This window comes from Trichinella spiralis (assembly GCF_000181795.1).
Source record: "Trichinella spiralis strain ISS 195 chromosome Unknown Scfld9, whole genome shotgun sequence".
In the NCBI taxonomy this organism is placed as follows: Eukaryota; Metazoa; Nematoda; class Enoplea; order Trichinellida; family Trichinellidae; genus Trichinella; species Trichinella spiralis.
Genome location: NW_003526948.1, coordinates 2,812,131 through 2,832,949, shown reverse-complemented (window position 1 = coordinate 2,832,949; position 20,819 = coordinate 2,812,131). Strand labels below are relative to the sequence as shown.

The 20,819-nt window shown below is 34.8% G+C and overlaps 9 protein-coding genes across 9 annotated transcripts; 4 read left to right on the top strand and 5 right to left on the bottom strand.

Moving 5' to 3' along the window:
• Positions 1 to 140: 140 nt before the first annotated feature.
• On the top strand, positions 141 to 4,565 carry Tsp_05335 (snurportin-1). Its single transcript, XM_003371630.1, has 4 exons — positions 141 to 318; positions 532 to 1,005; positions 3,420 to 3,580; positions 4,476 to 4,565. Exons 1-4 carry the CDS (start codon positions 141 to 143, stop codon positions 4,563 to 4,565), a joined length of 903 nt encoding a protein of 300 aa, XP_003371678.1.
• Positions 4,566 to 5,156: 591 nt separating this feature from the next.
• Positions 5,157 to 6,203, top strand: Tsp_05336 (conserved hypothetical protein). The gene is made up of 2 exons (XM_003371629.1): positions 5,157 to 5,211; positions 5,926 to 6,203. Exons 1-2 carry the CDS (start codon positions 5,157 to 5,159, stop codon positions 6,201 to 6,203), a joined length of 333 nt encoding a protein of 110 aa, XP_003371677.1.
• Positions 6,204 to 6,890: 687 nt separating this feature from the next.
• Positions 6,891 to 8,004, bottom strand: Tsp_05337 (transcription factor AP-1). Its single transcript, XM_003371628.1, has 2 exons — positions 7,953 to 8,004; positions 6,891 to 7,834 (listed from the first exon to the last, which is right to left on the bottom strand). The coding sequence occupies exons 1-2, from the start codon at positions 8,002 to 8,004 to the stop codon at positions 6,891 to 6,893; spliced, it is 996 nt and encodes a 331-aa protein (XP_003371676.1).
• A 175-nt stretch (positions 8,005 to 8,179) lies between these two features.
• Tsp_05338 (hypothetical protein) lies at positions 8,180 to 8,937 on the bottom strand. Its single transcript, XM_003371627.1, has 4 exons — positions 8,857 to 8,937; positions 8,714 to 8,786; positions 8,421 to 8,493; positions 8,180 to 8,297 (listed from the first exon to the last, which is right to left on the bottom strand). The coding sequence occupies exons 1-4, from the start codon at positions 8,935 to 8,937 to the stop codon at positions 8,180 to 8,182; spliced, it is 345 nt and encodes a 114-aa protein (XP_003371675.1).
• A 1,815-nt stretch (positions 8,938 to 10,752) lies between these two features.
• Tsp_05339 (transcription factor AP-1) lies at positions 10,753 to 11,393 on the bottom strand. The gene is made up of 2 exons (XM_003371626.1): positions 11,283 to 11,393; positions 10,753 to 11,199 (listed from the first exon to the last, which is right to left on the bottom strand). The coding sequence occupies exons 1-2, from the start codon at positions 11,391 to 11,393 to the stop codon at positions 10,753 to 10,755; spliced, it is 558 nt and encodes a 185-aa protein (XP_003371674.1).
• A 706-nt stretch (positions 11,394 to 12,099) lies between these two features.
• Positions 12,100 to 13,852, bottom strand: Tsp_05340 (protein lunapark-A). The gene is made up of 5 exons (XM_003371625.1): positions 13,805 to 13,852; positions 13,083 to 13,529; positions 12,567 to 12,717; positions 12,374 to 12,527; positions 12,100 to 12,316 (listed from the first exon to the last, which is right to left on the bottom strand). The coding sequence occupies exons 1-5, from the start codon at positions 13,850 to 13,852 to the stop codon at positions 12,100 to 12,102; spliced, it is 1,017 nt and encodes a 338-aa protein (XP_003371673.1).
• Positions 13,853 to 14,075: 223 nt separating this feature from the next.
• Tsp_05341 (hypothetical protein) lies at positions 14,076 to 14,368 on the bottom strand. The gene is made up of 2 exons (XM_003371624.1): positions 14,355 to 14,368; positions 14,076 to 14,199 (listed from the first exon to the last, which is right to left on the bottom strand). Exons 1-2 carry the CDS (start codon positions 14,366 to 14,368, stop codon positions 14,076 to 14,078), a joined length of 138 nt encoding a protein of 45 aa, XP_003371672.1.
• Positions 14,369 to 14,974: 606 nt separating this feature from the next.
• On the top strand, positions 14,975 to 16,928 carry Tsp_05342 (putative tudor domain-containing protein 7). Its single transcript, XM_003371623.1, has 8 exons — positions 14,975 to 15,159; positions 15,464 to 15,577; positions 15,626 to 15,757; positions 15,818 to 15,901; positions 15,979 to 16,100; positions 16,156 to 16,379; positions 16,464 to 16,569; positions 16,594 to 16,928. The coding sequence occupies exons 1-8, from the start codon at positions 14,975 to 14,977 to the stop codon at positions 16,926 to 16,928; spliced, it is 1,302 nt and encodes a 433-aa protein (XP_003371671.1).
• Positions 16,929 to 18,650: 1,722 nt separating this feature from the next.
• On the top strand, positions 18,651 to 20,276 carry Tsp_05343 (triosephosphate isomerase). The gene is made up of 8 exons (XM_003371622.1): positions 18,651 to 18,677; positions 18,874 to 19,045; positions 19,132 to 19,255; positions 19,311 to 19,395; positions 19,453 to 19,585; positions 19,683 to 19,768; positions 19,823 to 19,910; positions 20,155 to 20,276. Exons 1-8 carry the CDS (start codon positions 18,651 to 18,653, stop codon positions 20,274 to 20,276), a joined length of 837 nt encoding a protein of 278 aa, XP_003371670.1.
• The last annotated feature ends 543 nt before the right edge of the window (positions 20,277 to 20,819 follow it).

The window sequence follows — 20,819 nt, the reverse complement described above, 5'->3', positions numbered from 1 at the left end:
ACATCACCGAACCATCATTTTGGATGAAGCGTTTTTTTCAATGAATAGAACAGTTGCTTTAATCAAGAAAATAATATATTTTTCGAACTGCTTTTCATTTGGTCGACTAATGGATTCGTTGATGAAAAACATTCATTATTATGAATTTGATCCACTGGCGTAGTAGCGGTGCCAACTTCGGTTGGGTAAAGCCCATCACTGTTTGCATTGTTGTAATTGAGCTGCTGGTGTTCTTACGACAGCCTTGTCCGGTGCAAAGCTTGCCGACAGATATTGCAAATTGGCATCTGAGACACCGACGGCAGGTCAATTCACACGGTGAGCAACATTTGCCCGATAAAGCAGAATTTTCTGAAAAAACTAACAATGATGGCAATAGTCGACGGCTGCGCTCTGGTTTGACCAAAGCGATGGAAATGTTCCAAAATTTGAGACGGATGCTCAGTGAGAGGATGTTATTGTCGTCGTCGTCGTCGTCGTCGTCGTCATTAGCAGCAGATGAGCATCATTTGTCGTCATTCACCGCTCCAGTAGCTGATTCACCGAAAGCTTCCAAACGAGGTGTGTTGGAACATTCGGAATTGAATGGTCATTCACAACTGAGCCAAGATGCCGAATCGACTAAAAGGACAATTTATTTTGATCCTAATCCGTACGGGTCGTTGACTGCTCCAACGCCGCTGACTAGTTCTCACCGTCACCGACACAGCAAATCCCATCATCATCAGCATGCTAATAATTATCCCAGTACAGGTCTGGTGCAAGCGGGCGGAAGCCCTGCAACCGACCAGACATCCCAGACCGGCCTGCTGTCTGGGAAAGTGAACATGGGCGAATTTCGCATCAATGCCAATTTGCATCTTTCTTCCGACCTGGATGACAGTGAAGATGACAATCGCCCGAGCTGGAGTTCGAAATCCAACCAGCGGCTTAATTTTCTCGATGTTGGTCGTGAAGCTGAAAGAAAATTGCAAGCTGCCGTCAACTTAGCCGGAAACGGTTACGGTGAGTTGTTTATTTATTTGAATTGTTTTTTGGAAATTTTAATCCATTGGCACATGTGGTATTTTTTTTTAATTGCCTGGAACAGTTGATACAGCTGAACTGTCATCGCGTATAAAATTCAGACTCGTATAATTTATAAAAAGCGAAAAAATATTCTGCGCATACAAATGTTAATTTTTCTAGTGAACAAACCAAAATTACAATTACCAAACAAACTGCGAAGTCAGTAATTGTCTTCCGTATGTAAATATGTACGTTTAGCATCAATAACTGATAGGAAACATTTCTAGCGGGAATGTTGTTAAATAAGCTCGCGTAAATGATGATTAGTGAGGTTGAGAAAAACGGATTTTCAAGCGATTTTCAAAAATTTTCACAACGTCATTTCTTCTATCTACATTGCACAGCCAATACACGAGAAATTGTATGTTTTTTTTTTTAAAATAAAGCGTATGCAAATGATGCCGATGATACTTTCAAAAGAATTAGCACAATTTTCGAAAAAAAAATAATTAACATATTTATTGTAAATAAAACATTCGTAGCTGGAACGTGGAATGTTTTTTTTTCGAGCAAATATTTGGCATACGTAGTGCTTTTGTTTTGGCTTTTTTCATTTGATCTTCTGCGAGATATTGCTGTAAAATGCAGAAAAATAGAACAGGTTAATGACGTTACATACTGGTAGAGACCTGCAACCAATCGAACTAACTGCAATATTATGGTTAATTGTTTCGGTTTAGGCTCTGTTTGTTGTCAATAAACTGCACTGACTGCACTTTGCCAATCTGTTCAGATGTATTATAAAAAGCTGCAAATGTAAAAAATTAATCCAGAAGAAAAAAACATTTAAAATTTTCATCATAATGAACGACTTGATCATTTTGGAGTGAAATGTCAATGAGCATATTTTGTTGATTCAGCTTTTCATAAACTTCACATATACTTGTATTCAGGAAGATTTGTCGCGATATTTGTACTTTTGTAAATTGAAATATTTTAATATTCTTCTGACAGAGAGAGAGATGTTAGTTTAAATTCACAGAAAAAAAGACAAACAAATAAGAATAATATGAAATATTGTAAAAAAGAAAATTCGAAGAGTAGTGATTAAATGCAACGGATAGATGTTGAATAAAAATTTCCACATAACAAAAGCATATATAATGCTGGAAATGTTTATATGAATATGTGACACACGACTGGAGAAAAAAGTAGTATGCAAACACGTTGCAAAGCGAGTTGAAAACATTCTGTCCTAAAAAGAATTAAATTTAAAGAATTTTTATTGTTATTGTAAAGTATACAGTAAACAAGTTCTGCATTGTTTTAATTGCAATTTTGTTTGTGTAATTTTTGACAGCAGTGATGCTGTTGGAAATTAGAATCATCTGTGTAGAAAAAGTTAAAGCAGCTCAATTTGCACCGTTGCATTCGTTGAATTTGCCTAGAGCGTATTTTTTGTGCTCATACTAATTGATGTCATCTTTGCTGATGGTGGAATGCGGAAAAATTATTGAATATCTGGTTTATTCGTCGTGCATTCATCACATCACACAAATCGACGGTTTGTCGTTTTCCACTGCACTTTTGCAATAAGCCAAACGAACGTCTTCCGAGCCGTTGCATTCTAATTAATTAAGCTTCGTCGAGCGAGCATTGAATAAATATTTGCATAATCACGTGAAAATTCCAGCAACACCTAGTAGCATTGAAATAGCTTCAGTAAATTCAGTATTCAACGTATATATATATATATATATTAATTATTTATTTTATCAATTCTAAGCGCTATAATCAACATGTTTGTTTATTCAGCACAACAGTTTTCAACAAGTGCTCGAAATTGAATCGTCTACACGGGAAAAATGTGTAAAAAATGTTGTTGAAATTGCGCATAGAAATGCAAAATAGACATCGATTGATTATAAAACGGTATAAAAGTCGTGTTCGTCTTTACTGGTGGATATTGCGAAATGAAAGCGCTAAATCAGGATTACTAGCGGTGGATTTGTAATTCAAAAAAAAGTAAAATAAAATTCAGCATGTGCAATTTCGGCTGAATTGATTTCACATTAATTAATGTATGAATCGAATAATTGATAAGATAAGAATAATTTATTTGGAAACTGATCACTTGCTCAGGTTACAACATTCGACTCGCGAATAAACAGCTCAACAGTGGTCTAGTTTTGAAAAAGCTCAAATTTGTGCAGCTTGTTCGTATGGCAATATTAATATTTTTCAAAAATGATGACCTGTGCTTGTCATGTGTGCTTACAGTGTCAGTGAAAGTATGAAGTACATAATATGCGAGATAAAATGCACAATTGAGCGAAATTGTTTTTATCGGTTTTTTAAATTGAAAATAAAATTCTATTAGTGAACGTGAATGTGAACCATCGATTTTGCAGATTGTCCTCGAGTGCATGGGAAAATTACCCAACTGCTTTGTCCTAGTCGACGATTGCACGGCTATCGTGTATGCATTGATGAATCCGCGTTGTGCAATGGACGCCCCGACTGCCCATACGGTGAAGATGAAGATGCCGTTAGTTGCCTGTTTTACAAAACGGTAAGCTTTTTACAATTATCAGTTCCAGTAAGCAATTCATTCGCGTGATAATTATTTAAATTTCCAACAACCTGTGCAACTTTTGGGAAATTTGTTTGTTTGTTTGTTTTTTTCACGTGACGTCAATTTTGGATATTTTTCAAAAAATAACGTTATTATTATTGTGAAAAAATATCACGGCGGTTCGTCAAGCTTCATTGGATGAACGATCGCTGCAGCGAACTGAACAATTTTTCAAACTAGTGGATGCTATTTTTGATCCAAAACTGGCACAGACTTGTTTGTCGTCTGCGTACTGGTTGCGGCTAAGATAATGGACCCGTCCACAGATACGGCTACTACACAGTAGTCTACTTTCTTAACAAAGATGTCAATTGATGATAATTTCTCAAAAATAACACTTAATCATTTTTACATTTGCTGCGCTGCAGTAAACTATTTTAATAAAAGATAATCAACTGCGAAACGTTCACGTTCACGGACTACTTCTTATGCATCACATCTAACTTTATCAACTTTCTGACATGTCATTGGTCATTTCAACTTTATCTGACAAGATTACGTCAGTCAGTACTGGGAAGACAGTCTTGATTCGTTGGCAGCAAAGAATTTCATTTCAATTAAATTTTCAACTAACATCCATTATATTGTTAACAGTTCAAAAGTTGGAATAATTGTAAAATTAAACGTATAAATAAATAATAAATTGACTTTGAACACTAGGTGGTGAAAATTTTTTCCGATCTGTGATTGATTTTGTACAAAATTCAGGGTGCCAATCCATGCTCACATCATTTTGTATTTCTGATTGCATTTCTTTTCTATTTTTTTTTGTTTCAAATCATCATATTCCTATAAATATAACTATCATGCTGATAAAATAACTCCGTTTCAGACTATGCGCTACTTCAAGACGGTCGTCGATACAGTTGTAGAACTGACTGACGTAATGTTTCGACAGCGTAAAAGTGTAGATGAACTTTGAAAAAGAAAAAATTTCCATCCGTCCGAAGTGTATTATTGTGTCCATCAAAAGTGGACAGAATTTTCTGTTGTCGGTCAAAGATCGAATGGACAAATTACACCCATCCGATTGGACAAACCAATTTGTAAAACTTTTCGACTGATCGAATGAAGAATGAATGAAAGTCGCGTTTGTCGTTCGTGTTTCTTTTTTCTCTTGTCTCACGTCTTTGTTAAGCTTTTCTGCTTGGCGTGTTTTTTCTGTTCACTTGCCGTTGCCATTGTCAACTCGAGACAAGTGTTGCGTGCAACATGCAAACCAAAGAAGAGCACATTGTCAACAATTTTTTCTTTTTTAAATTTACCATTTCCATTCTATCTTTCATTTTTTTAATACGAAATATTTATTTATTTCTATGTGCAAGTGGAATTTCTTTTGCCATGTTTGAATTTGCACAATTTTAAATCATTTCCTTAATCAACAACATTGTTTTTAGAGTATACATTATTGCTGTATCGCGCTCAATTCTGTTTTTTTTGTCTCGTTTGCTTTGATATTGTTTTGTGAACGATTTTCAATTTGACCGTACTTTTGTCCAAAATGTATGTATGTATGTATGTACTATCGAACGGTGTAGATGCTGCCCAGTATTGCATGCATTTGGTCGGTTAATGGAGCACTTTTATTATAGATCTTTTCACACTTTATTATTATTATTATTATTTTACTGATGAGGCAGAAATAAAATTATTTTTTTAAATTCATTTATGAAACTGTACACAAGAAATGAATTATTGAATAAATTGTCGGAATGTTTAACAATTTCTTACTGTAATTTATGATAATTAAGCAGCAAATGGACATTTTTTTTGATTCAACATATGAAAAAAGAATGTCAGTTTGAAAATATCTCTAATTTATTTGATCAATTTACGATCGCAAACAAAAATTGATAATACGATGCACGTAGGACAAATAATACGAAAAAAAATTTGCATACTGCGCTGAACCATATAATCAATCAGTTGAATTGAATTACAGCGCGTTCAAAACAAATTTCACTTTACAATAAGAATAGTTTATTTATTTTTCAATTGAAAATGTTCACTTTTATTTTATTACTTTAGCGATACTTCATCATTTCGTGACATTCATTTTCTGATAATCAAGTATAATGAAGACAAAGTCAAACTGTGTCAAACACAATGTCAACAATCTCTTTCATAAGTTCAACAAATGATTTTTATATCAATCTATATTATAAATGTAAATTAAGATATATATATGTTTTGATATTTGAGATTGGTGAGTTTCTAAATATGAATTTTTTCAAATCAGACACGTTTCCGTTGTGAAGATGTAATTCAGAGTTGAGCTTCAGTGCAATCAGGATGGTCGAATAACGACGCTACACTCGCAATATGCAAATTATCTATCGCCCTATCAATAACAGTAAACCAGTTCATGATCGCGATCAACAGTGGCGTTGGACACAGACGACTTGAACAGTTTCTTTCATTTTTGCATATTCTGCAACGAACATGCAAATTATTTTCTTTGAAAATTAAAAATAACTGCTACAAATTGACGTCGTACCCGACACTGAGCGCAATTGTTGTACCAGACGTCAACTATGAACTAGTTTGCGCACAGGACTAGTTTGTTTGTTATGCAAATCATCAACATTGTCTGAAAACGAACCTGCCCGCGTATTTTTGACTTTGCTTTTGTATTCGCCTCAACTAGATGGAATATGCATTCGTGTTTGTCAAGATCAATTTCTCCAAATATCCGATTTATTCATTTCTGAAATTGAAAAATCTTGAAAACATTTTAACAAATTCATTGGAAAAAAAATTCGATTCAAACAGAAATTCTGATGCATCGCGAACTTTAACCATATCACTCACTGGGTTCTTGTAACCGGAAATTGAAGAGCAAGGGTGGGGGAGGGGCGGGGAGAAGAAATTGAAATAACACCGAGTAAAATGATTAAAAATAAGAACATGACAGTTCTCAAGGGAAAAGCACAATTCAAATCACAGTACATTCGCTTGTAGCTATGGAAAATTAAAATTGTGAACATATATGGGCACGTACATGTATATATATATATATATGTATACACACACAAAGTCGCACACACTGATAAATGTGCACGAGCATGATGTATTATACCTTTGATTGGAACATGTACAAACCAAGAATGTATATATATATATATAATAATGCACGTGTGTTGTCGTTTGGTTAATTTTCACCGTTGTGCAAGAGAAAACTGCAAAATAAGGCACATGAGTTTAGAGAGTGCATTGGAACAATTTGGAGTAGTATGTGAAATAGGTTTCAATTCGACGCCAAATCCGATTCCTCTTTGATCCGAACAACGGTCGAAGTAGACATGTGAATTTGCAATTTGCAACCGGCTTCAATGTGCTTTTGCAAAACGTGCTGCAAATGTTGCAATTCTTGACTTATAGCCCGAATGCTGTCCATGTAAGCTTCGTTCTGCGCGGTCAAAGTGCTAACGCGCGATTCCAATTCGGTGATTTTTTCCAATTTACGTCGACGACACTTGGTCGCCGCTACTCGATTCCGGGCTCTTTTCCGTTCCAACTTGATCCGTTCTTGTTCTTGCAAATCCATCGGTGACAACGTCGACGGCAGACTACTGTTCGGCGACTGGGTAGTCGACGTGACCACACAACTGGCCGACGACAAGCCACTGGCTACTTGCTGACTGTCGACATCCAGTTCCAGATCGAAATTGCCGCCGCTGTCCGCGGCCGACTGCAGTCGACCGTGCAAACCCAAACCTTCGGCGATGTAATCCAACGTCAACGGATTAGTGCCACTACTGCTGGTCGTGACGGCAGTTTCGGCTCTCGGTCGGCTACCGTAGAACATCTCGTTCGCTTGTTGTCGATCATAATTGCTAAGGTAGTGGTGTGCATGATCGGACTTTTGGCTGCTTTGAAGAATTTTCGACGACGACTGTTGCATCTTATTAGCAGCAGTACTTTGTCTTGTAAATCGTTTTCGACTTGTGCCAGTGGTCGTCGGCTTGGGATTCAAATTTGTCGTCTGCTGCTGTTGTTGTTGTTGTTGCTGCTTCTGCTGTTCCTGTCGCTGCTGCTGTTGGTCTTCAGTCGACGCAGACAATGCTTGCTGTTGTCCACCGCTGGCCGACAAAGACGACGACGACGACGATATAGATGATGACGTGGATGCGGATGACGACGACGGTGTTGTGCAATTCTGTGAATTAGCCAACACCAGAGCGCTGAATACTGAAAAAAAATAGAAAAAAAACAACAACAATACTGTGAAATTCAAACGACGCGTTTTCTACGGCAAATTTACGACTCTGCCAACATCAATGAACGACAAAGAAACGCTTCCATTAACTTCTAGAACTATTAATGCAAAAGTCGACCCGACCGATTGACCGAACGACCATTTTACTGGCGCAGATAAACAACAGCATTAAAGTAAGCGACAAATCGATGAATCAACGTTGTCTAGACAAACATTAATGCTGTTTCTCATCGTTGCCTACACACCTGATTTGAAAATATACCACACTTAATGCAACAATCGTTTGCTAAATGCTCGATCAAATCGAATATCTGCATCTATCTATGTATACAGATAAAAGATTTCTGTAGATGAATATCACACAAAACCAATACTATTACTGTCGATGTTGCCGCTGCTATTATTACCCTACTACCACTACTACTACTACTACTACTACAAAACAATTGAAAAGACAAAAAATATTTTTAAAATAACACATTTTGTTTTCTCTAAAGAAAAACATATTAAAGTTTCAGAACAACAAACAAAAAAACAGTTTTGAACAAATAATAAAACTTGAACGCTAACACCAAACGCGCACTGTCATCACTACAAAAAGGCCACGGACAAAGCAAGCAAGCATCCCTTACTTAAATTCTACGTTACACTTATCAAATATAGATACAAGAATTCGTAGATAAATAAACAACTGGTATGCGGGAAATGGTATAATTAAAAGAACACCATTTTAATAACAAAATTACAATTTTCCCTTTCCCATTCTCTTAATGTCGTTGTACTAATTGCTAAATTGTACAACACACGCGCTGCAATTGCATGTTAAATTTGTTTGCAGATTTGTCGAAAACCTGCACTTGTCCACGCGTTCGGTGCGCACGGATGTTTCGCTTCACGCACTGTTTCGGCACAGTTTGGAAAATGCTAACAGAACAAAGCCAAAATTTAAACAAATTTCTGAAAATTCCCAAATGCGCAGCGCGACTAAGTAAACTACAACACCGAACAACACTCCCTCAAATCTGGACCAACTAACAACAAAACGTGTAACAATACATCCTCTGCTTTTTCTCATTCACACACACACACAATGTGCGTATAGGAAATACAATTTCAAAAAATGGAATTTTTTTTAAATATATATATACTAAAAATTGTTCTATTCAGGCTAGCATTCAATTCTGTCACACGTACATTCTTCTATTTCACCAGTTTTCAAGAAAAAAAACGAAAATTCAAATATCGCATTTCTATCCATTCTTGTTTGTTACAGTACAAAGGAACAAATGAATTAGAAGAAAAAAAATTCATCAAACAATATATTCCCAATGAAACGTTGCTTGCCATGAAATGTTCACAATAAAAAAAAAGCATGATATTTTGTAATCTGGATTATTCATAGTCGAAAAAATGAAGCAAAACAAATTTTTGAAAAAAAAAACTATTAGAAGTTTTAGAGAAAAAAATCTTCGCACAACTTGTTTGTCAATAAGTTGACGGTACTTCAATTCATAACAATCAGTCATCGAAATGAAATTTGATTTGGAAATTATTATTTTTTTCAATTTTTATGCTCCACTACCGATCAATAAATTATTACCGTTAAATAGAGCAATGTTTGAAATCCCATTTTAGAATCAAGTAATCCTGTTGTTGAAAACAACAACTGAGCTGTTTATACTGTTTCCAACGCTGCTTTATATATATATACGTGGCAAGAAACAATTTATAAGTGGAAAATCAATTTTGCTGCTTTGATATTGCAATTTGACGAACGTAAACCACACAACACAGTCGAATAGTAGATGAAATATCATAAACAGAATTGATTAATAATTAAAAATTGATCGAATGATTTTAAGAAAAAATAATTTTTTTCCCCCCATTATTATCAGTGTTGCAAACAATTTTCAATTATTCTTCTCCCAAATCCAGGTGTAAAAAGTATCATTTTATCGATTGGAAAATTTCAATTGTTTAAATTTCAGTTTCAGTTGTGCTGAAAATGAAAAAGTAACAATTTCAAATCGACAGAATACCATGCCTACAGTAAACAATCGATAATTGTTTTTGTTTGAATAATTTTTGTCAATTTCAACATCGGCAAATGCAACGTCTGTGCACATATTTGCCCAAATGTGTGTGCGTATGTATGTGTGACATATAACTGGCTAGCTTGATGGAATACAATTAACATAAACGCCTCAAATAGATGCTTCAATAGAAAACCGTCCCACAGTGAATTTTCTCCTACAGTAAAGCAGTGTATTGTTGTGTCTGAAGCAAAAACAAGCTGAGCTGGTTTGTCGTTGCCGTGACGAAGATGCAAACCACTGCGCGCGCGCGCAAATTGTTTACTCGTCGTCGTCTTCTAGCTTCGAAAAAATAAAAAAAAATTTTCTTTTTTTTTAATTTTAAATACTTTGAAATTTTTCAACAACCGGCAAAGCGTGAAAAAAATGCTTCCCGTTGAAAACAGTCATCACGAGACGTGGGTTTGGTTGACGGAAACGACGCGTGACGTGACACTACTGATCACGTAACGTGGTTAATTGTAAAAAAACTAAAGCATGGAACAACATAGTTGGAGTGAAAATGAAGAAAAAATTCTCCCTCAATCGCATGTTTCGACAGCTGCAGATATTGTTTTCTCTTCCCCCATTCTGCATCTATTATGGAACTTATTATTTTTTTTGAATAAAAATTCCATCCGCGACTGAACAACAACAACAACAGGCGTGCTTTCAACGACGTCTGGATCATTTTCCCACCACCATCACCACTCCCCCCCCCTATCTCTTTTTTCTTTCTTGGATTCTTACTACTACTTCTGATCATGCTAGCCTAGGCTAAGTGTGCTTCAATGATCCATTTAAAAAAATCGACAATTTCAAAAAATAACAACGACAACAACGCAGAAAAGTGAAATCAAACAACACCACGCATTCTGATGAGGTGGTGATTGTGGAAAAGTTTGAACAGTGGACTTACGAGTTTCGTTGCGTTTGGTTTCTTCAATGTCCGCTTGGGCGACGGTGTTGGAGACGAAGCCCGGCGACAGCATGTTCGACATTGGAACAAATCCGCGCATCTGGTGAATCTGATTCAACGCGTCGATAAAGCCTCGAGCGTATTGCTCTTGTTCGGCTGTGACATTTTTGGGATAGAAAAACTGCGTGGGCGTGGGCGTGTTCGACACCACCGCAACGCCTTGCGTGAAGAAGCGCTCGAGATCCGGCGACGACAAGCCGAGCAGCTGGAGAACATCCTGCGTATCCAATTTTTTCCGAACACACTTCGAATCGCCGAAGTCGAGAGTCAGGGACCGTTTTCTTTCCTGAAACAAATTCCACATCACCGGCATACCAGTCAACCGCAACCACAACTCGCCTGTATATCTTTGAGATTTTGGAACGGCACCGGTCGATTCGGACCATCCTGATTGGGCCCAGCTTTGGATACCGAATTCGACGCATCACCATCCGCCTGATCCGAACTGGCATAACGTCCGGCTGACTCTTCAACGCTCATTGTTTCGTACAGTTTTCAGTGTTCTTGTTGATCTCTGCAAATGTTTGGCATGATCGACAACGAACGAGAAAGACAATTTTAATTAAAACAAATATCACCGCACCGTATCGCTTTTGCATTCAGGAAATATGTTTCATCGGCTGGCGTATTCGCTCGCCCCAAACAACCTATGCGAAACACCGAAAAACCGATGACTCATCTCTTATAAAAATAGAACGTTCGTTTACAGTATACTATCAACCTTGAATTTTTATTCACAAAAAAGGTATTACTGTGCATGTACGATGTTCAAGTGATAAACAAAATTCAATATTGAAATTCATTTGATTTTTTCTATTTCAACGAACTTTTTCAACCACAGGACAGTTTCCGTTGCAACTCATTACGACGCGCCCAAAAAACAACACGAAGTGAAAAACAAAGAGAGTACGCAGATGAAAAAATGACGTCATTTTCATTTGCTCAAACTTTACGCTGCTTTCAACATTTGTCAGTTTACAGCTCTTCATTACAGTATAGTAGTGGAAAAAAATATTGACGTTTTTATGAGCGCAATTCTTTAAATGACAATTTCGTAATAGAATATAATTAATAAAACGAATTTGAATTTCCACTTTTATTTTCATAAGTTTAACATTGGATAAAAAGAACAAACTTGAAACAAAACAAGCGAGTGTTTCGCACATATTCGAAAATTATTTCTCATTCATAAGATATCTGTAGTTTCCCTAATGAAAGGATTCTGTCTTCGTTTCAGTACAGTTGGAGAAGGCGATGACGACTTAATTTCTTTTCGACGTCGCAATTCAACACGCGATTTGTTCAACATGCTGCAGTAACAACACCGGAAAGATAAATTTTCAAAATCTTCTATCATTGCCATACCGTTGTGTCCTTTACAGTAGACACAAATAAGTGCATACCTAAGAAAGCGATGAATTGGTCGTCAAATAATTAGTGTATAAAATAAGCGTACAAACCGTTCTGCTGGCCCGTCACGAACAATAAAATCCATAAATTGTTCCCACCAATGGCGAAGTTTAGAAAATATTTGCACCGATTCATCAGAGCTTTTGGGCGTATTTTGTGTATGATTCGCACCTTCGTTAGATGACAGTGAAGATATGCTGCCATCTGTAGAGGAATTTTTAATATCTGTGTGTAAGGAATTACTTGTGCTGGGACAATTTGATGGAGTAGTATCAACAGCATTTGGGCGAGTAATGTTTGTCAACGGTGATCTGCTTAGAGGAGAATTGCCCAGTTGGCGTCTTCGAATGTTTTTCGGTGATTCGTTCATTGCCATGCCATCCAAATATTCCGACTAAAAAATTATTTATTAAAAATTTCCGAGTTAAACTAACAATGATGATAATTATAAACCAAAATATAATTAAGATTTATGTTTCGTTTTGTATTTACCACGTTACGCTCAACGGTGCAAATGAACATAAAATACAGGGATTTCCAATGTAGAAGAGAAATGATATTGTATCATCAATAAAACTATTGAAAATTTTTTAAATATCAATGTTCGAATGTGTACACCATGAGCTACTTATTCAAATCAATATTAACTCAAAATTCACAAAACAATAACACAACATTATTGTTATAGCACTAGAGAACATTTGTCGTGACAACTAACCACAAAAAAGTGAATTGAAAATTGAAATAACAACAGCATACCGTGAAGTCGTATCGATCCAACAGCTCTTTGGCGACGTTATATACCGCTTTTTCCTTCACTTCACGTAACATTTCCTGCCGCTGACGCATCAGATTTTCCAAACGCTTCTTTCGATTATATAATTTTCGCCCATAATAACAAGCATAAACAAATCGAATGAACAGCACCAAACAAGGAAATAACACCGTGATGTAAAATAATGTACTATATTCATTCAGCAGACGGTCAATTTTCACGAAGTGGCACAACATCAAAACAAGCATCACGTTAATAAAAAGCACAGTAAAAAATACCAAATCCGCACGGGAACGTCTGAAACCAATGCAGCGGCATTCACTTTCTAAAATTTTCATTTCTTCAGAAAGAACTTCCAGCTCAGCATTGTAATTCCGATATCCCGCACGTGAAAGAAGAGCACCCATTCTGCAATAAGTAAGCGAACTACACTAAAAACACCAAAATCCTAATCTAAATACAATAATAATAATAAAGCACAAATTACAGTATGCTAATAATGTGGAACAGTTTACTTATTATTATTCCATCTGAATTATTAACTGGTCCATTAAAATATATTATGATTTACACTAAGCGAATTTATTAAAACTTTTAAAGATACTTTTATCCAACCAAGAAATGAACTTTATAATCAAAGTACTGTAAATGCTTTAGAGTAACTTGGCGCAGAGGTTTATTATTGATCTGATACTGAACAACTGACTCTCATCGACTTATTTGATAAATCTCGCCGTTTCAAAACATCTATCATTTTATAATTTCTGTCCAGATTGGCAATAAAGAGTGTAACTGATAAAAGGTTGCTTCAGCTCCATTAAAAATAATATATCCCTGATCAACAGGAAAAATAGGAGCACTTCACCACTGGGCGGAAGGTCTAATTACATTTTTTGAACTTCAGATTTCAATGATTGCAATCCAATTACAAAACTATTTCTGATGCAATTAACAACTGACTCGTAATGTGCTAATTTTTAAAAAATGTAGAACAACATTATCTCGAATAACTTGATTGTCATAATAAATACTGTAATCGTACTGCTCATAAAACTAAAGCATATTCCCATCGCTTTTATTAATATTGCATTTGCTTGTTTTCTGCAAATTATAAACGCAGATTTTGTATTTAATAAACATTTTTATTTTTCTCGTCGATTTGTGCTTTCTAACCACTGTACCATAGATTTATCGACTAGACTTTTCACGCCGATTAATACAACTGATTTCCTTCAGTACTAGGTATTGTTTATTACTTTCTCTTATTCATTACTTTGAACTGAAATTTAAATGAAATAAGAAAACGACATTCTTCGAACTCAATAATTGTTTGTATTAATTCTTGACTTTTTTATACTGTATTGACTGAAATGGTTCTTACTATCGTTGTGGGAGTAATTGTTCGTTGTAGCTTAATTTCTAAAATCTTAAGGTTGTTAAATGATCATTTTTGCATGTCCAGACTTTCACTTGTGACGTAGTACTGTATTTCACTTCTGTTGACAGCTAATTTTATTCTTCAATGTTTATAATTTATAAATTTTAAGGCATTTGAAAGCAAATTATTTGAACCATAAATGTACTTTTATGAGATATTGGTAAAGCGTATTTTCAACTTGAATTATTATTATTACTGAGTTTTTGTTAGCTGGATCAAATCACATCCTTTCAAGTTTAACTTTCATCGGCACTGAAGTGATGAATTGTAATATTATTTTTCAAGATTGTTTTTCTTTGGTAATTCATCTGTTTGATGAACCTGAATACACAGCAGTGATTGATGAAAGCGAAAAAATTTGATTTTATGTACAACAACATAACGTAACAGTTATATTTTAGACACTGATAACTAAGCACACGTCCCGGTATGTCAGTAATGGATTTGCCGACGGTTGTTAAGAAAGTGCATTCTGTCTTGTTATCTTTTAAAAATGGAGCTATAGAAAAAGAGTTGCTGAATGAATTTAAAGCTTTGACTGGTATTGACATTCCTTTCAGACAGCATGGCTTCAGAACACTCGATGAACTTTTATGTACAATGCCGGAGCAGGTGCAAATTAAGTGGTAATGATTATTGTAATTAAATTCATTAAAAAATAAATTTTTTTATTCTTGTTAGTTTTAACGTTTTGTTAGGTTTTCTTTGTTTCTATTTAGTAAGATTAAGATGATACTTGTTTTGTGGAATATAAGGTGTAATTTTTAATTTGTCTGTTGGCAGTGCATTGCTTTATGCTTTTGCGTATGTTAGCGTGATATTGTTTTATAAAATAGATGAATACATATGTATAATAAAGCTGAATAAGTTTTATGTATCATGCTTTTATTAAATGATGCAGAATTAGTTGTGCTCGTGAATATTTAGCAATAACAGAGGTGAAAGATTGTATGTCGGTATGACTAATGCTGCGACAGCAGATTTGAGAAGTCTTATTGCAAGGCAGCGTGGGAAAGACAACTACAGAATGAATGAATTTAGGTATTATTATGCACTGTTTTATTAAATTGCTAATATGTATTTTTTCAGATATGAAGTCAAGAATGCAGCTCCGAAGATGGGTCCACGTGCCCAAACCAATGTTAAATTTGTTGAAGGGAAAGTTAAACAGAATGTTCCTCTGGATAATCCCATGAGACAGATGGCACGTCCTCCAGCGCCGTAATTTATTCTATTAGATAGTAAATCTAAAATAATCTTTTTCATTTGATATGCTTCTAGTTGTCAGATGATGGCTCCGAAAATGATGCAAAAGTCAAATAATAGTGAAATGACGAAGACTTCAGTCCAGCTAACAAAAACTCAGTAATAATTATAGTCATATATTATTATTATTTGATGATATTTTTATGTTAATTTAAATTGTTTCTTTTATTTTTTAGGTCTGTCCAACCAAAATCGGTAGTTCCGGATAGGAAGGAAAATGAAGAGAAACGGCTGATCTGTGTTCAGCCGATGGCAACACCGGTTAAAATGGAATCTTCCAGCAAAAGTACTTATATAAGTATATATTTTATTTATTTATATATTTAGTTGCTTGTTATAAATTTTAATTTTAGTTGAGCTTCCAAAAAAAGAAAAAAAGCAGTATAAATCAGTTCAGCCTTTCATGATTCAAATGTATGGATCGGTGAAGTTGCCATATCAGTTTAGAGGTACTGTATGTCATGTGGAGAATCCGTCCCTTTTTTTTGTATGCAGTGTTGGCCTGAAAAATTTATTTTACGATGATTTTTCATGCAAAATGGCTAACGATTTCCGAATGAATTCGTCTGTTTCAGAGGTATACATTTCAAATTGAATTATTATTCACGTATTTATTTGTTTGCTTCATTTTCTATTTCATTAAAGTGAATTGTATTTTTAGGGTGACATTATTCCAGGCCGTTTGTATATAGTAGGAGCCGATATTTCTGCTATGGGATATGCGCATTATACTCATCGAGGATTATGTCTGGAAAAACCGAAAGATGGTTTTATTTCTTTTCAACTGATAGACTTTGGATGCATTATTCCGATTGAGGTGAAATCGGTTCGAATGTTGAAGCATTCTTACGCCAGCATCTCTCCATTGGTAATGGCATGTTCGATTTTTGGAGTGAAAAGTAGCAGTCCAAATGATATGAATGAATACCCAGCAGATGCGATCGAATATTTTAACTCTCTTGTGTGGAAAAACGACTTTACAATTGTTGTGAAGAAAAAGACAACATATAAAAACAAATTGGGTATGGATATGCAGCTTCTTTGTGTCGACATGGTAAACACTGTTACTGGTGTTAATGTTCAAGAAAATATGTTGCGGGAACGTATTTCTGTATTGCAAATATAAATTACGTGTTTCGGTGTTCCTGGCAATTTTTATTGCAGTACAATTTATCATTTATAATTTTTCATGCATTGATATCTTTCTTATATTATATTATATTATATTATATATTTTATCTTATTTACATAATATTATATATTATATGCATTTATATATGATTTTTTTCTAGGCAGTATGTATCATTATTTCAAATGAGAATTTTCCCAAACTTATGAGAAAGAAATATAGAAATATGAGAAAATACAGAAATATTGTTTGTCGTAGAAATGAATTTTTCTGGTATCCAATGGAAATAAATCTAAAAATCAACGCAATCGTAACTGCATTAATCTTGCGCTTTTATTCCTTTCCTTACCAGTGCTGCGAATTGACAGCATTTGCTTTAGCTGTTCATATTAAAATTCGTGTCAACTTTGACAAGTGCGCTACTCGTAAAAAATTTCAATGGATCTTATGCGCAAATGTATAGACCAGTTTGTTCAAAAGCTGCATATTTGAAAGGGTGAAATTTCCTGTAGCTTGGATACTGACTGCAGCTAATCGAAGCAGAAAACTTGTAGTGCGAGACCAATGTGTTTTTGATGCTCGTGCAATTTTTGTGAATGTTTTTAGTTCTGTTGTTTTTCAATTATGGGTGAATGAAGTGCTGTTGTACATTCGCAACAACGGGTGTTAACAGTTGAAATTGTTACCCAATTATGTGCGCGCAATATGACAATGAAAGATCATTTTAGTTGCAACTGTAACCTATGGAATCCGTAGTATTCGCATAGTTGAATATTATTTGCAAATTGAGCCAATGTTTGTACTTGTGTTTTTGCGATACAGCTGAAATTACGCGTTATATTTTGCCTAATCGTACAACAATGTTTGATATGAAAATAACCATAGTATATGAACTTGACAGCTGTTGTCTAGAAACTTCGGATTTGCGGACAACAGAAGCATACATCTGGATTATCATAAACTGGGAGAGACTACATGATTGACCGTTTAACCTCATCAGGTGACTGCGGATTCATGCGGTCGCTGGTTGATTTATATCGAGCACATGCGCAGCAAGCATGCTAGAAAACACAGAAGCAATCTCTGAAAAACGTTTGCCTATATGTCAGAACAGGGCAAATGCTCCTCATTTCGTCATTTGAAAAAAACATGCTTACATTCGTCCAAATGCTACGATTGTGCAATCCTTCTCTGTATAAGGAGGAAAACCTTGGCTGGATTTTCCTATCGTCAAAATATTTACTAAAATCCATTATGGACTACAATTACAGTGTCAGCAGAAGTTGATATGTCCGCTTGGTATCGGAGCTTTTGCCAGACAGATATTTAACAAATAATTTTTTACAAAGAATCCATTGTGAGCAATATTCCACTTTTCAAAGTGAATGAAAATTTAACATTAACTTTCACTCTTAAATATCAAAATAGTCTTTCGTTTTTGAAATATGTTTACGCATAAAAGCTCCTTTCAACTCTTATATGCTTCTTTTTGGCTTCATCATTAAATAAGACATCGCTGAATGACGCTATTTTTAAATATACTACTGCAGTTCAATGCAAAATCCGTGTATTTCCTATAATCTGAATTCTTTTCCAAAGTGCAAGTCATTGAAAGCATTCTTATTTTTTCTTATCTTACCTTTCTTTGTTGCAATGCTTAAAAATTAATGTTTCTTGACCACCTTCAATCTGATTCAGTGTACATAATGATGAAATTTAATGACAAAATGCAATATTCATTATCCAGTTATTTGCACCGAAAGCGTCAATTAACACCTACATTTTTCATTTAAGTTTAATATTGTTTTGTTATCTCCTTTTAAAAATTATAAATTTATAGTATATGTTATTTTGATTCAAGTACAATTTCCAATTATTAAATTGTGTCATTATGTTTATTGATCAATCATCATTAATAAAACTTTATTATTATTTATTACAGTATGACAGTTGTTTTGCAACGAAAGTCAGTGTTGGTGTTGTGTTGGTCTTATATCACGCGATGTCTTCGAGAAAGTTTTTTGTTGGAGGGAACTGGAAAATGAATGGAGACTCTAAGAGCATTGAAGAGTACATAAAACTTTTAAACGACAACACATTGCCTGGCAATGTAGGTATGTGAGAATTATTTTTTCACCTTAAATTATGCGCGATTTATTTCTGTTAGCTGTAGTGTTGTTTTAATTTTAATTTTATTTAGAAATCGTTATTGCTCCGCCATTTGTGTATTTGGAAAGAATTAGGAAACAGCTAAAGCCTGCTGTTGGTTTGTCGGCGCAAAACTGTTATAAAGTTGAAAAAGGAGCATTTACAGGCGAAGTTAGGTAAGTATATTTGCATGTTTAAACAATAAAAGTAAATTATGATTGTCAATTTTAGCGCTTCTATGCTGCGAGATATTGGATGCGATTGGGTAATTCTTGGTCATTCTGAACGTCGTCATATACTTCATGAATCGGATGAGGTTTAGCATTATATGGAATTTATTTAGCAGATTTATTGCATTCTTGATGTTTTTCAGTTAGTAGCTGAAAAGGTTAGTATGGCATTAAATTCTGGTTTGGGAGTGATCTTCTGCGTTGGCGAAAAGCTTGATGAGCGCGAAGGGGGAAAAACAAAGGACGTTTGCTTTCGTCAGTTGGCATCACTTTTGAGTATGAAATTTTTTAATATTTTTATAACAGTGTTTCATTACGTGGAAATAAACTGCTGTGTTATGTTACTGATTTTTGTAATATTCATGTTCTTCAGAGTACAAGTTAGATTGGAACAATATTGTCATTGCATATGAACCAGTTTGGGCGATCGGAACTGGGAAAACTGCTTCGCCGGAACAGGTATGCTTAGTGTTGCTTCGAATATTTGTTATTTGAAAATTTTTGCTTCTTCAGGCTCAGGAAGTGCACGTGTGGATTCGCGACTGGTTGAAGCAAAATGTTAGCGCCGACGCAGCTGCTAAATGCCGGATTATTTACGGAGGTAAGCTGTCATATTGTTAATGTGAAATGTGAATATGAAATTTTCTTTGGAATTTCGCTGCAAAGCAATTGAGACGATTTTACTTTCAAATTTCTGATAACACATGAATTACTGTATTAGTTTTATTGATTGATAAGAACAATTTTGTAAGAAAATTTGTTGATATTTTAATTAACAGTTGCAATGTAACGAATGTCGCTTGTTATTGCTTTGTTTCATATATGTACATGGTGCATATCTTTAGGTTCTGTCACTGGCGATAACTGTCGTGCATTGGGAAAACAATCGGACATTGACGGCTTTTTGGTTGGTGGTGCATCGTTGAAGCCAGAATTTTTGAAAATTATCGAAGCGCGTTCTAACTAAATTCTCAATATCATATTACAGTTCTTCATAATGTTTTTCAGTTAGTAATTATAATAGTGGGAAATGTCGTTGTTTGTCATTGCTTTAGTAATTCTTTTTTGAATGTTCATCTGTTTATTAATGCATTCATGGCGTATAGTTAATTGCAGATTACGTAGATTGATCTACGCCCTGTCTGTTTATTAATTTTTTGTGATCTGTGTCCTCTAGTGGAGTCTTGAAAAATTGAAGCGCGAATGAGTTTAGATTACTAATCGGTTTCAAATAATTGAATAGCGTATGTTTACGTATTATCATAATAAAAGTAAGGAGTGATTACCCTTGCAACATTGCAAAGTTTACTTTTGTCAAAATTGTTATAACTTTGAGGTGATATTTGATTATAAATTATGAATAGTAAATCATTATGTTGCATTTTGATCTTACATTAAATTATTAAAGCATATAAGCAAATTATTATCAAGCATGGGAACGTAGATAATTTTATTGGTGGTATAAGTCATTGTTTGATGTACAATTTTGCTTCGTTAGTAGTTCATAATT

Bases quoted from the DNA above. Each gene is read 5' to 3' on its own strand.
- Tsp_05343 (XM_003371622.1), top strand. From the start codon at position 18,651: ATGACAAAATGCAATATTCATTATCCA. The intron at 19,046-19,131 runs GTATGTGAGAAT...AATTTTATTTAG, and splicing joins CACATTGCCTGGCAATGTAG to AAATCGTTATTGCTCCGCCA. The intron at 19,769-19,822 runs GTATGCTTAGTG...TTGCTTCTTCAG, and splicing joins AAACTGCTTCGCCGGAACAG to GCTCAGGAAGTGCACGTGTG.
- Tsp_05342 (XM_003371623.1), top strand. From the start codon at position 14,975: ATGGATTTGCCGACGGTTGTTAAGAAAGTGCATTCTGTCTTGTTATCT. The intron at 15,902-15,978 runs GTAATAATTATA...TTTATTTTTTAG, and splicing joins GTCCAGCTAACAAAAACTCA to GTCTGTCCAACCAAAATCGG. The intron at 16,570-16,593 runs GTTTTATTTCTT...TTCAACTGATAG, and splicing joins TCTGGAAAAACCGAAAGATG to ACTTTGGATGCATTATTCCG.
- Tsp_05339 (XM_003371626.1), bottom strand. From the start codon at position 11,393: ATGAGCGTTGAAGAGTCAGCCGGACGTTATGCCAGTTCGGATCAGGCG. The intron at 11,200-11,282 runs GTGCCGTTCCAA...AATTTGTTTCAG, and splicing joins AGGATGGTCCGAATCGACCG to GAAAGAAAACGGTCCCTGAC.
- Tsp_05336 (XM_003371629.1), top strand. From the start codon at position 5,157: ATGTATGTACTATCGAACGGTGTAGATGCTGCCCAGTATTGCATGCAT. The intron at 5,212-5,925 runs GTTAATGGAGCA...GTTGAGCTTCAG, and splicing joins GTATTGCATGCATTTGGTCG to TGCAATCAGGATGGTCGAAT.
- Tsp_05335 (XM_003371630.1), top strand. From the start codon at position 141: ATGAATTTGATCCACTGGCGTAGTAGCGGTGCCAACTTCGGTTGGGTA. The intron at 319-531 runs GTGAGCAACATT...TCACCGCTCCAG, and splicing joins ACGGCAGGTCAATTCACACG to TAGCTGATTCACCGAAAGCT. The intron at 3,581-4,475 runs GTAAGCTTTTTA...ACTCCGTTTCAG, and splicing joins GTTGCCTGTTTTACAAAACG to ACTATGCGCTACTTCAAGAC.
- Tsp_05337 (XM_003371628.1), bottom strand. From the start codon at position 8,004: ATGGTCGTTCGGTCAATCGGTCGGGTCGACTTTTGCATTAATAGTTCT. The intron at 7,835-7,952 runs GTTAATGGAAGC...ATTTTTTTTCAG, and splicing joins TTGCATTAATAGTTCTAGAA to TATTCAGCGCTCTGGTGTTG.
- Tsp_05340 (XM_003371625.1), bottom strand. From the start codon at position 13,852: ATGATAGATGTTTTGAAACGGCGAGATTTATCAAATAAGTCGATGAGA. The intron at 13,530-13,804 runs GTCAGTTGTTCA...TGGTGTTTTTAG, and splicing joins TATCAAATAAGTCGATGAGA to TGTAGTTCGCTTACTTATTG. The intron at 12,528-12,566 runs GTAATTCCTTAC...ATTCCTCTACAG, and splicing joins ATCAAATTGTCCCAGCACAA to ATGGCAGCATATCTTCACTG.
- Tsp_05338 (XM_003371627.1), bottom strand. From the start codon at position 8,937: ATGAGAAAAAGCAGAGGATGTATTGTTACACGTTTTGTTGTTAGTTGG. The intron at 8,787-8,856 runs GTTTACTTAGTC...TTGTTCTGTTAG, and splicing joins GAGTGTTGTTCGGTGTTGTA to CATTTTCCAAACTGTGCCGA. The intron at 8,298-8,420 runs GTTTTATTATTT...ATTGTTTTGTAG, and splicing joins CGTTTGGTGTTAGCGTTCAA to TAGTAGTAGTAGTAGTAGTG.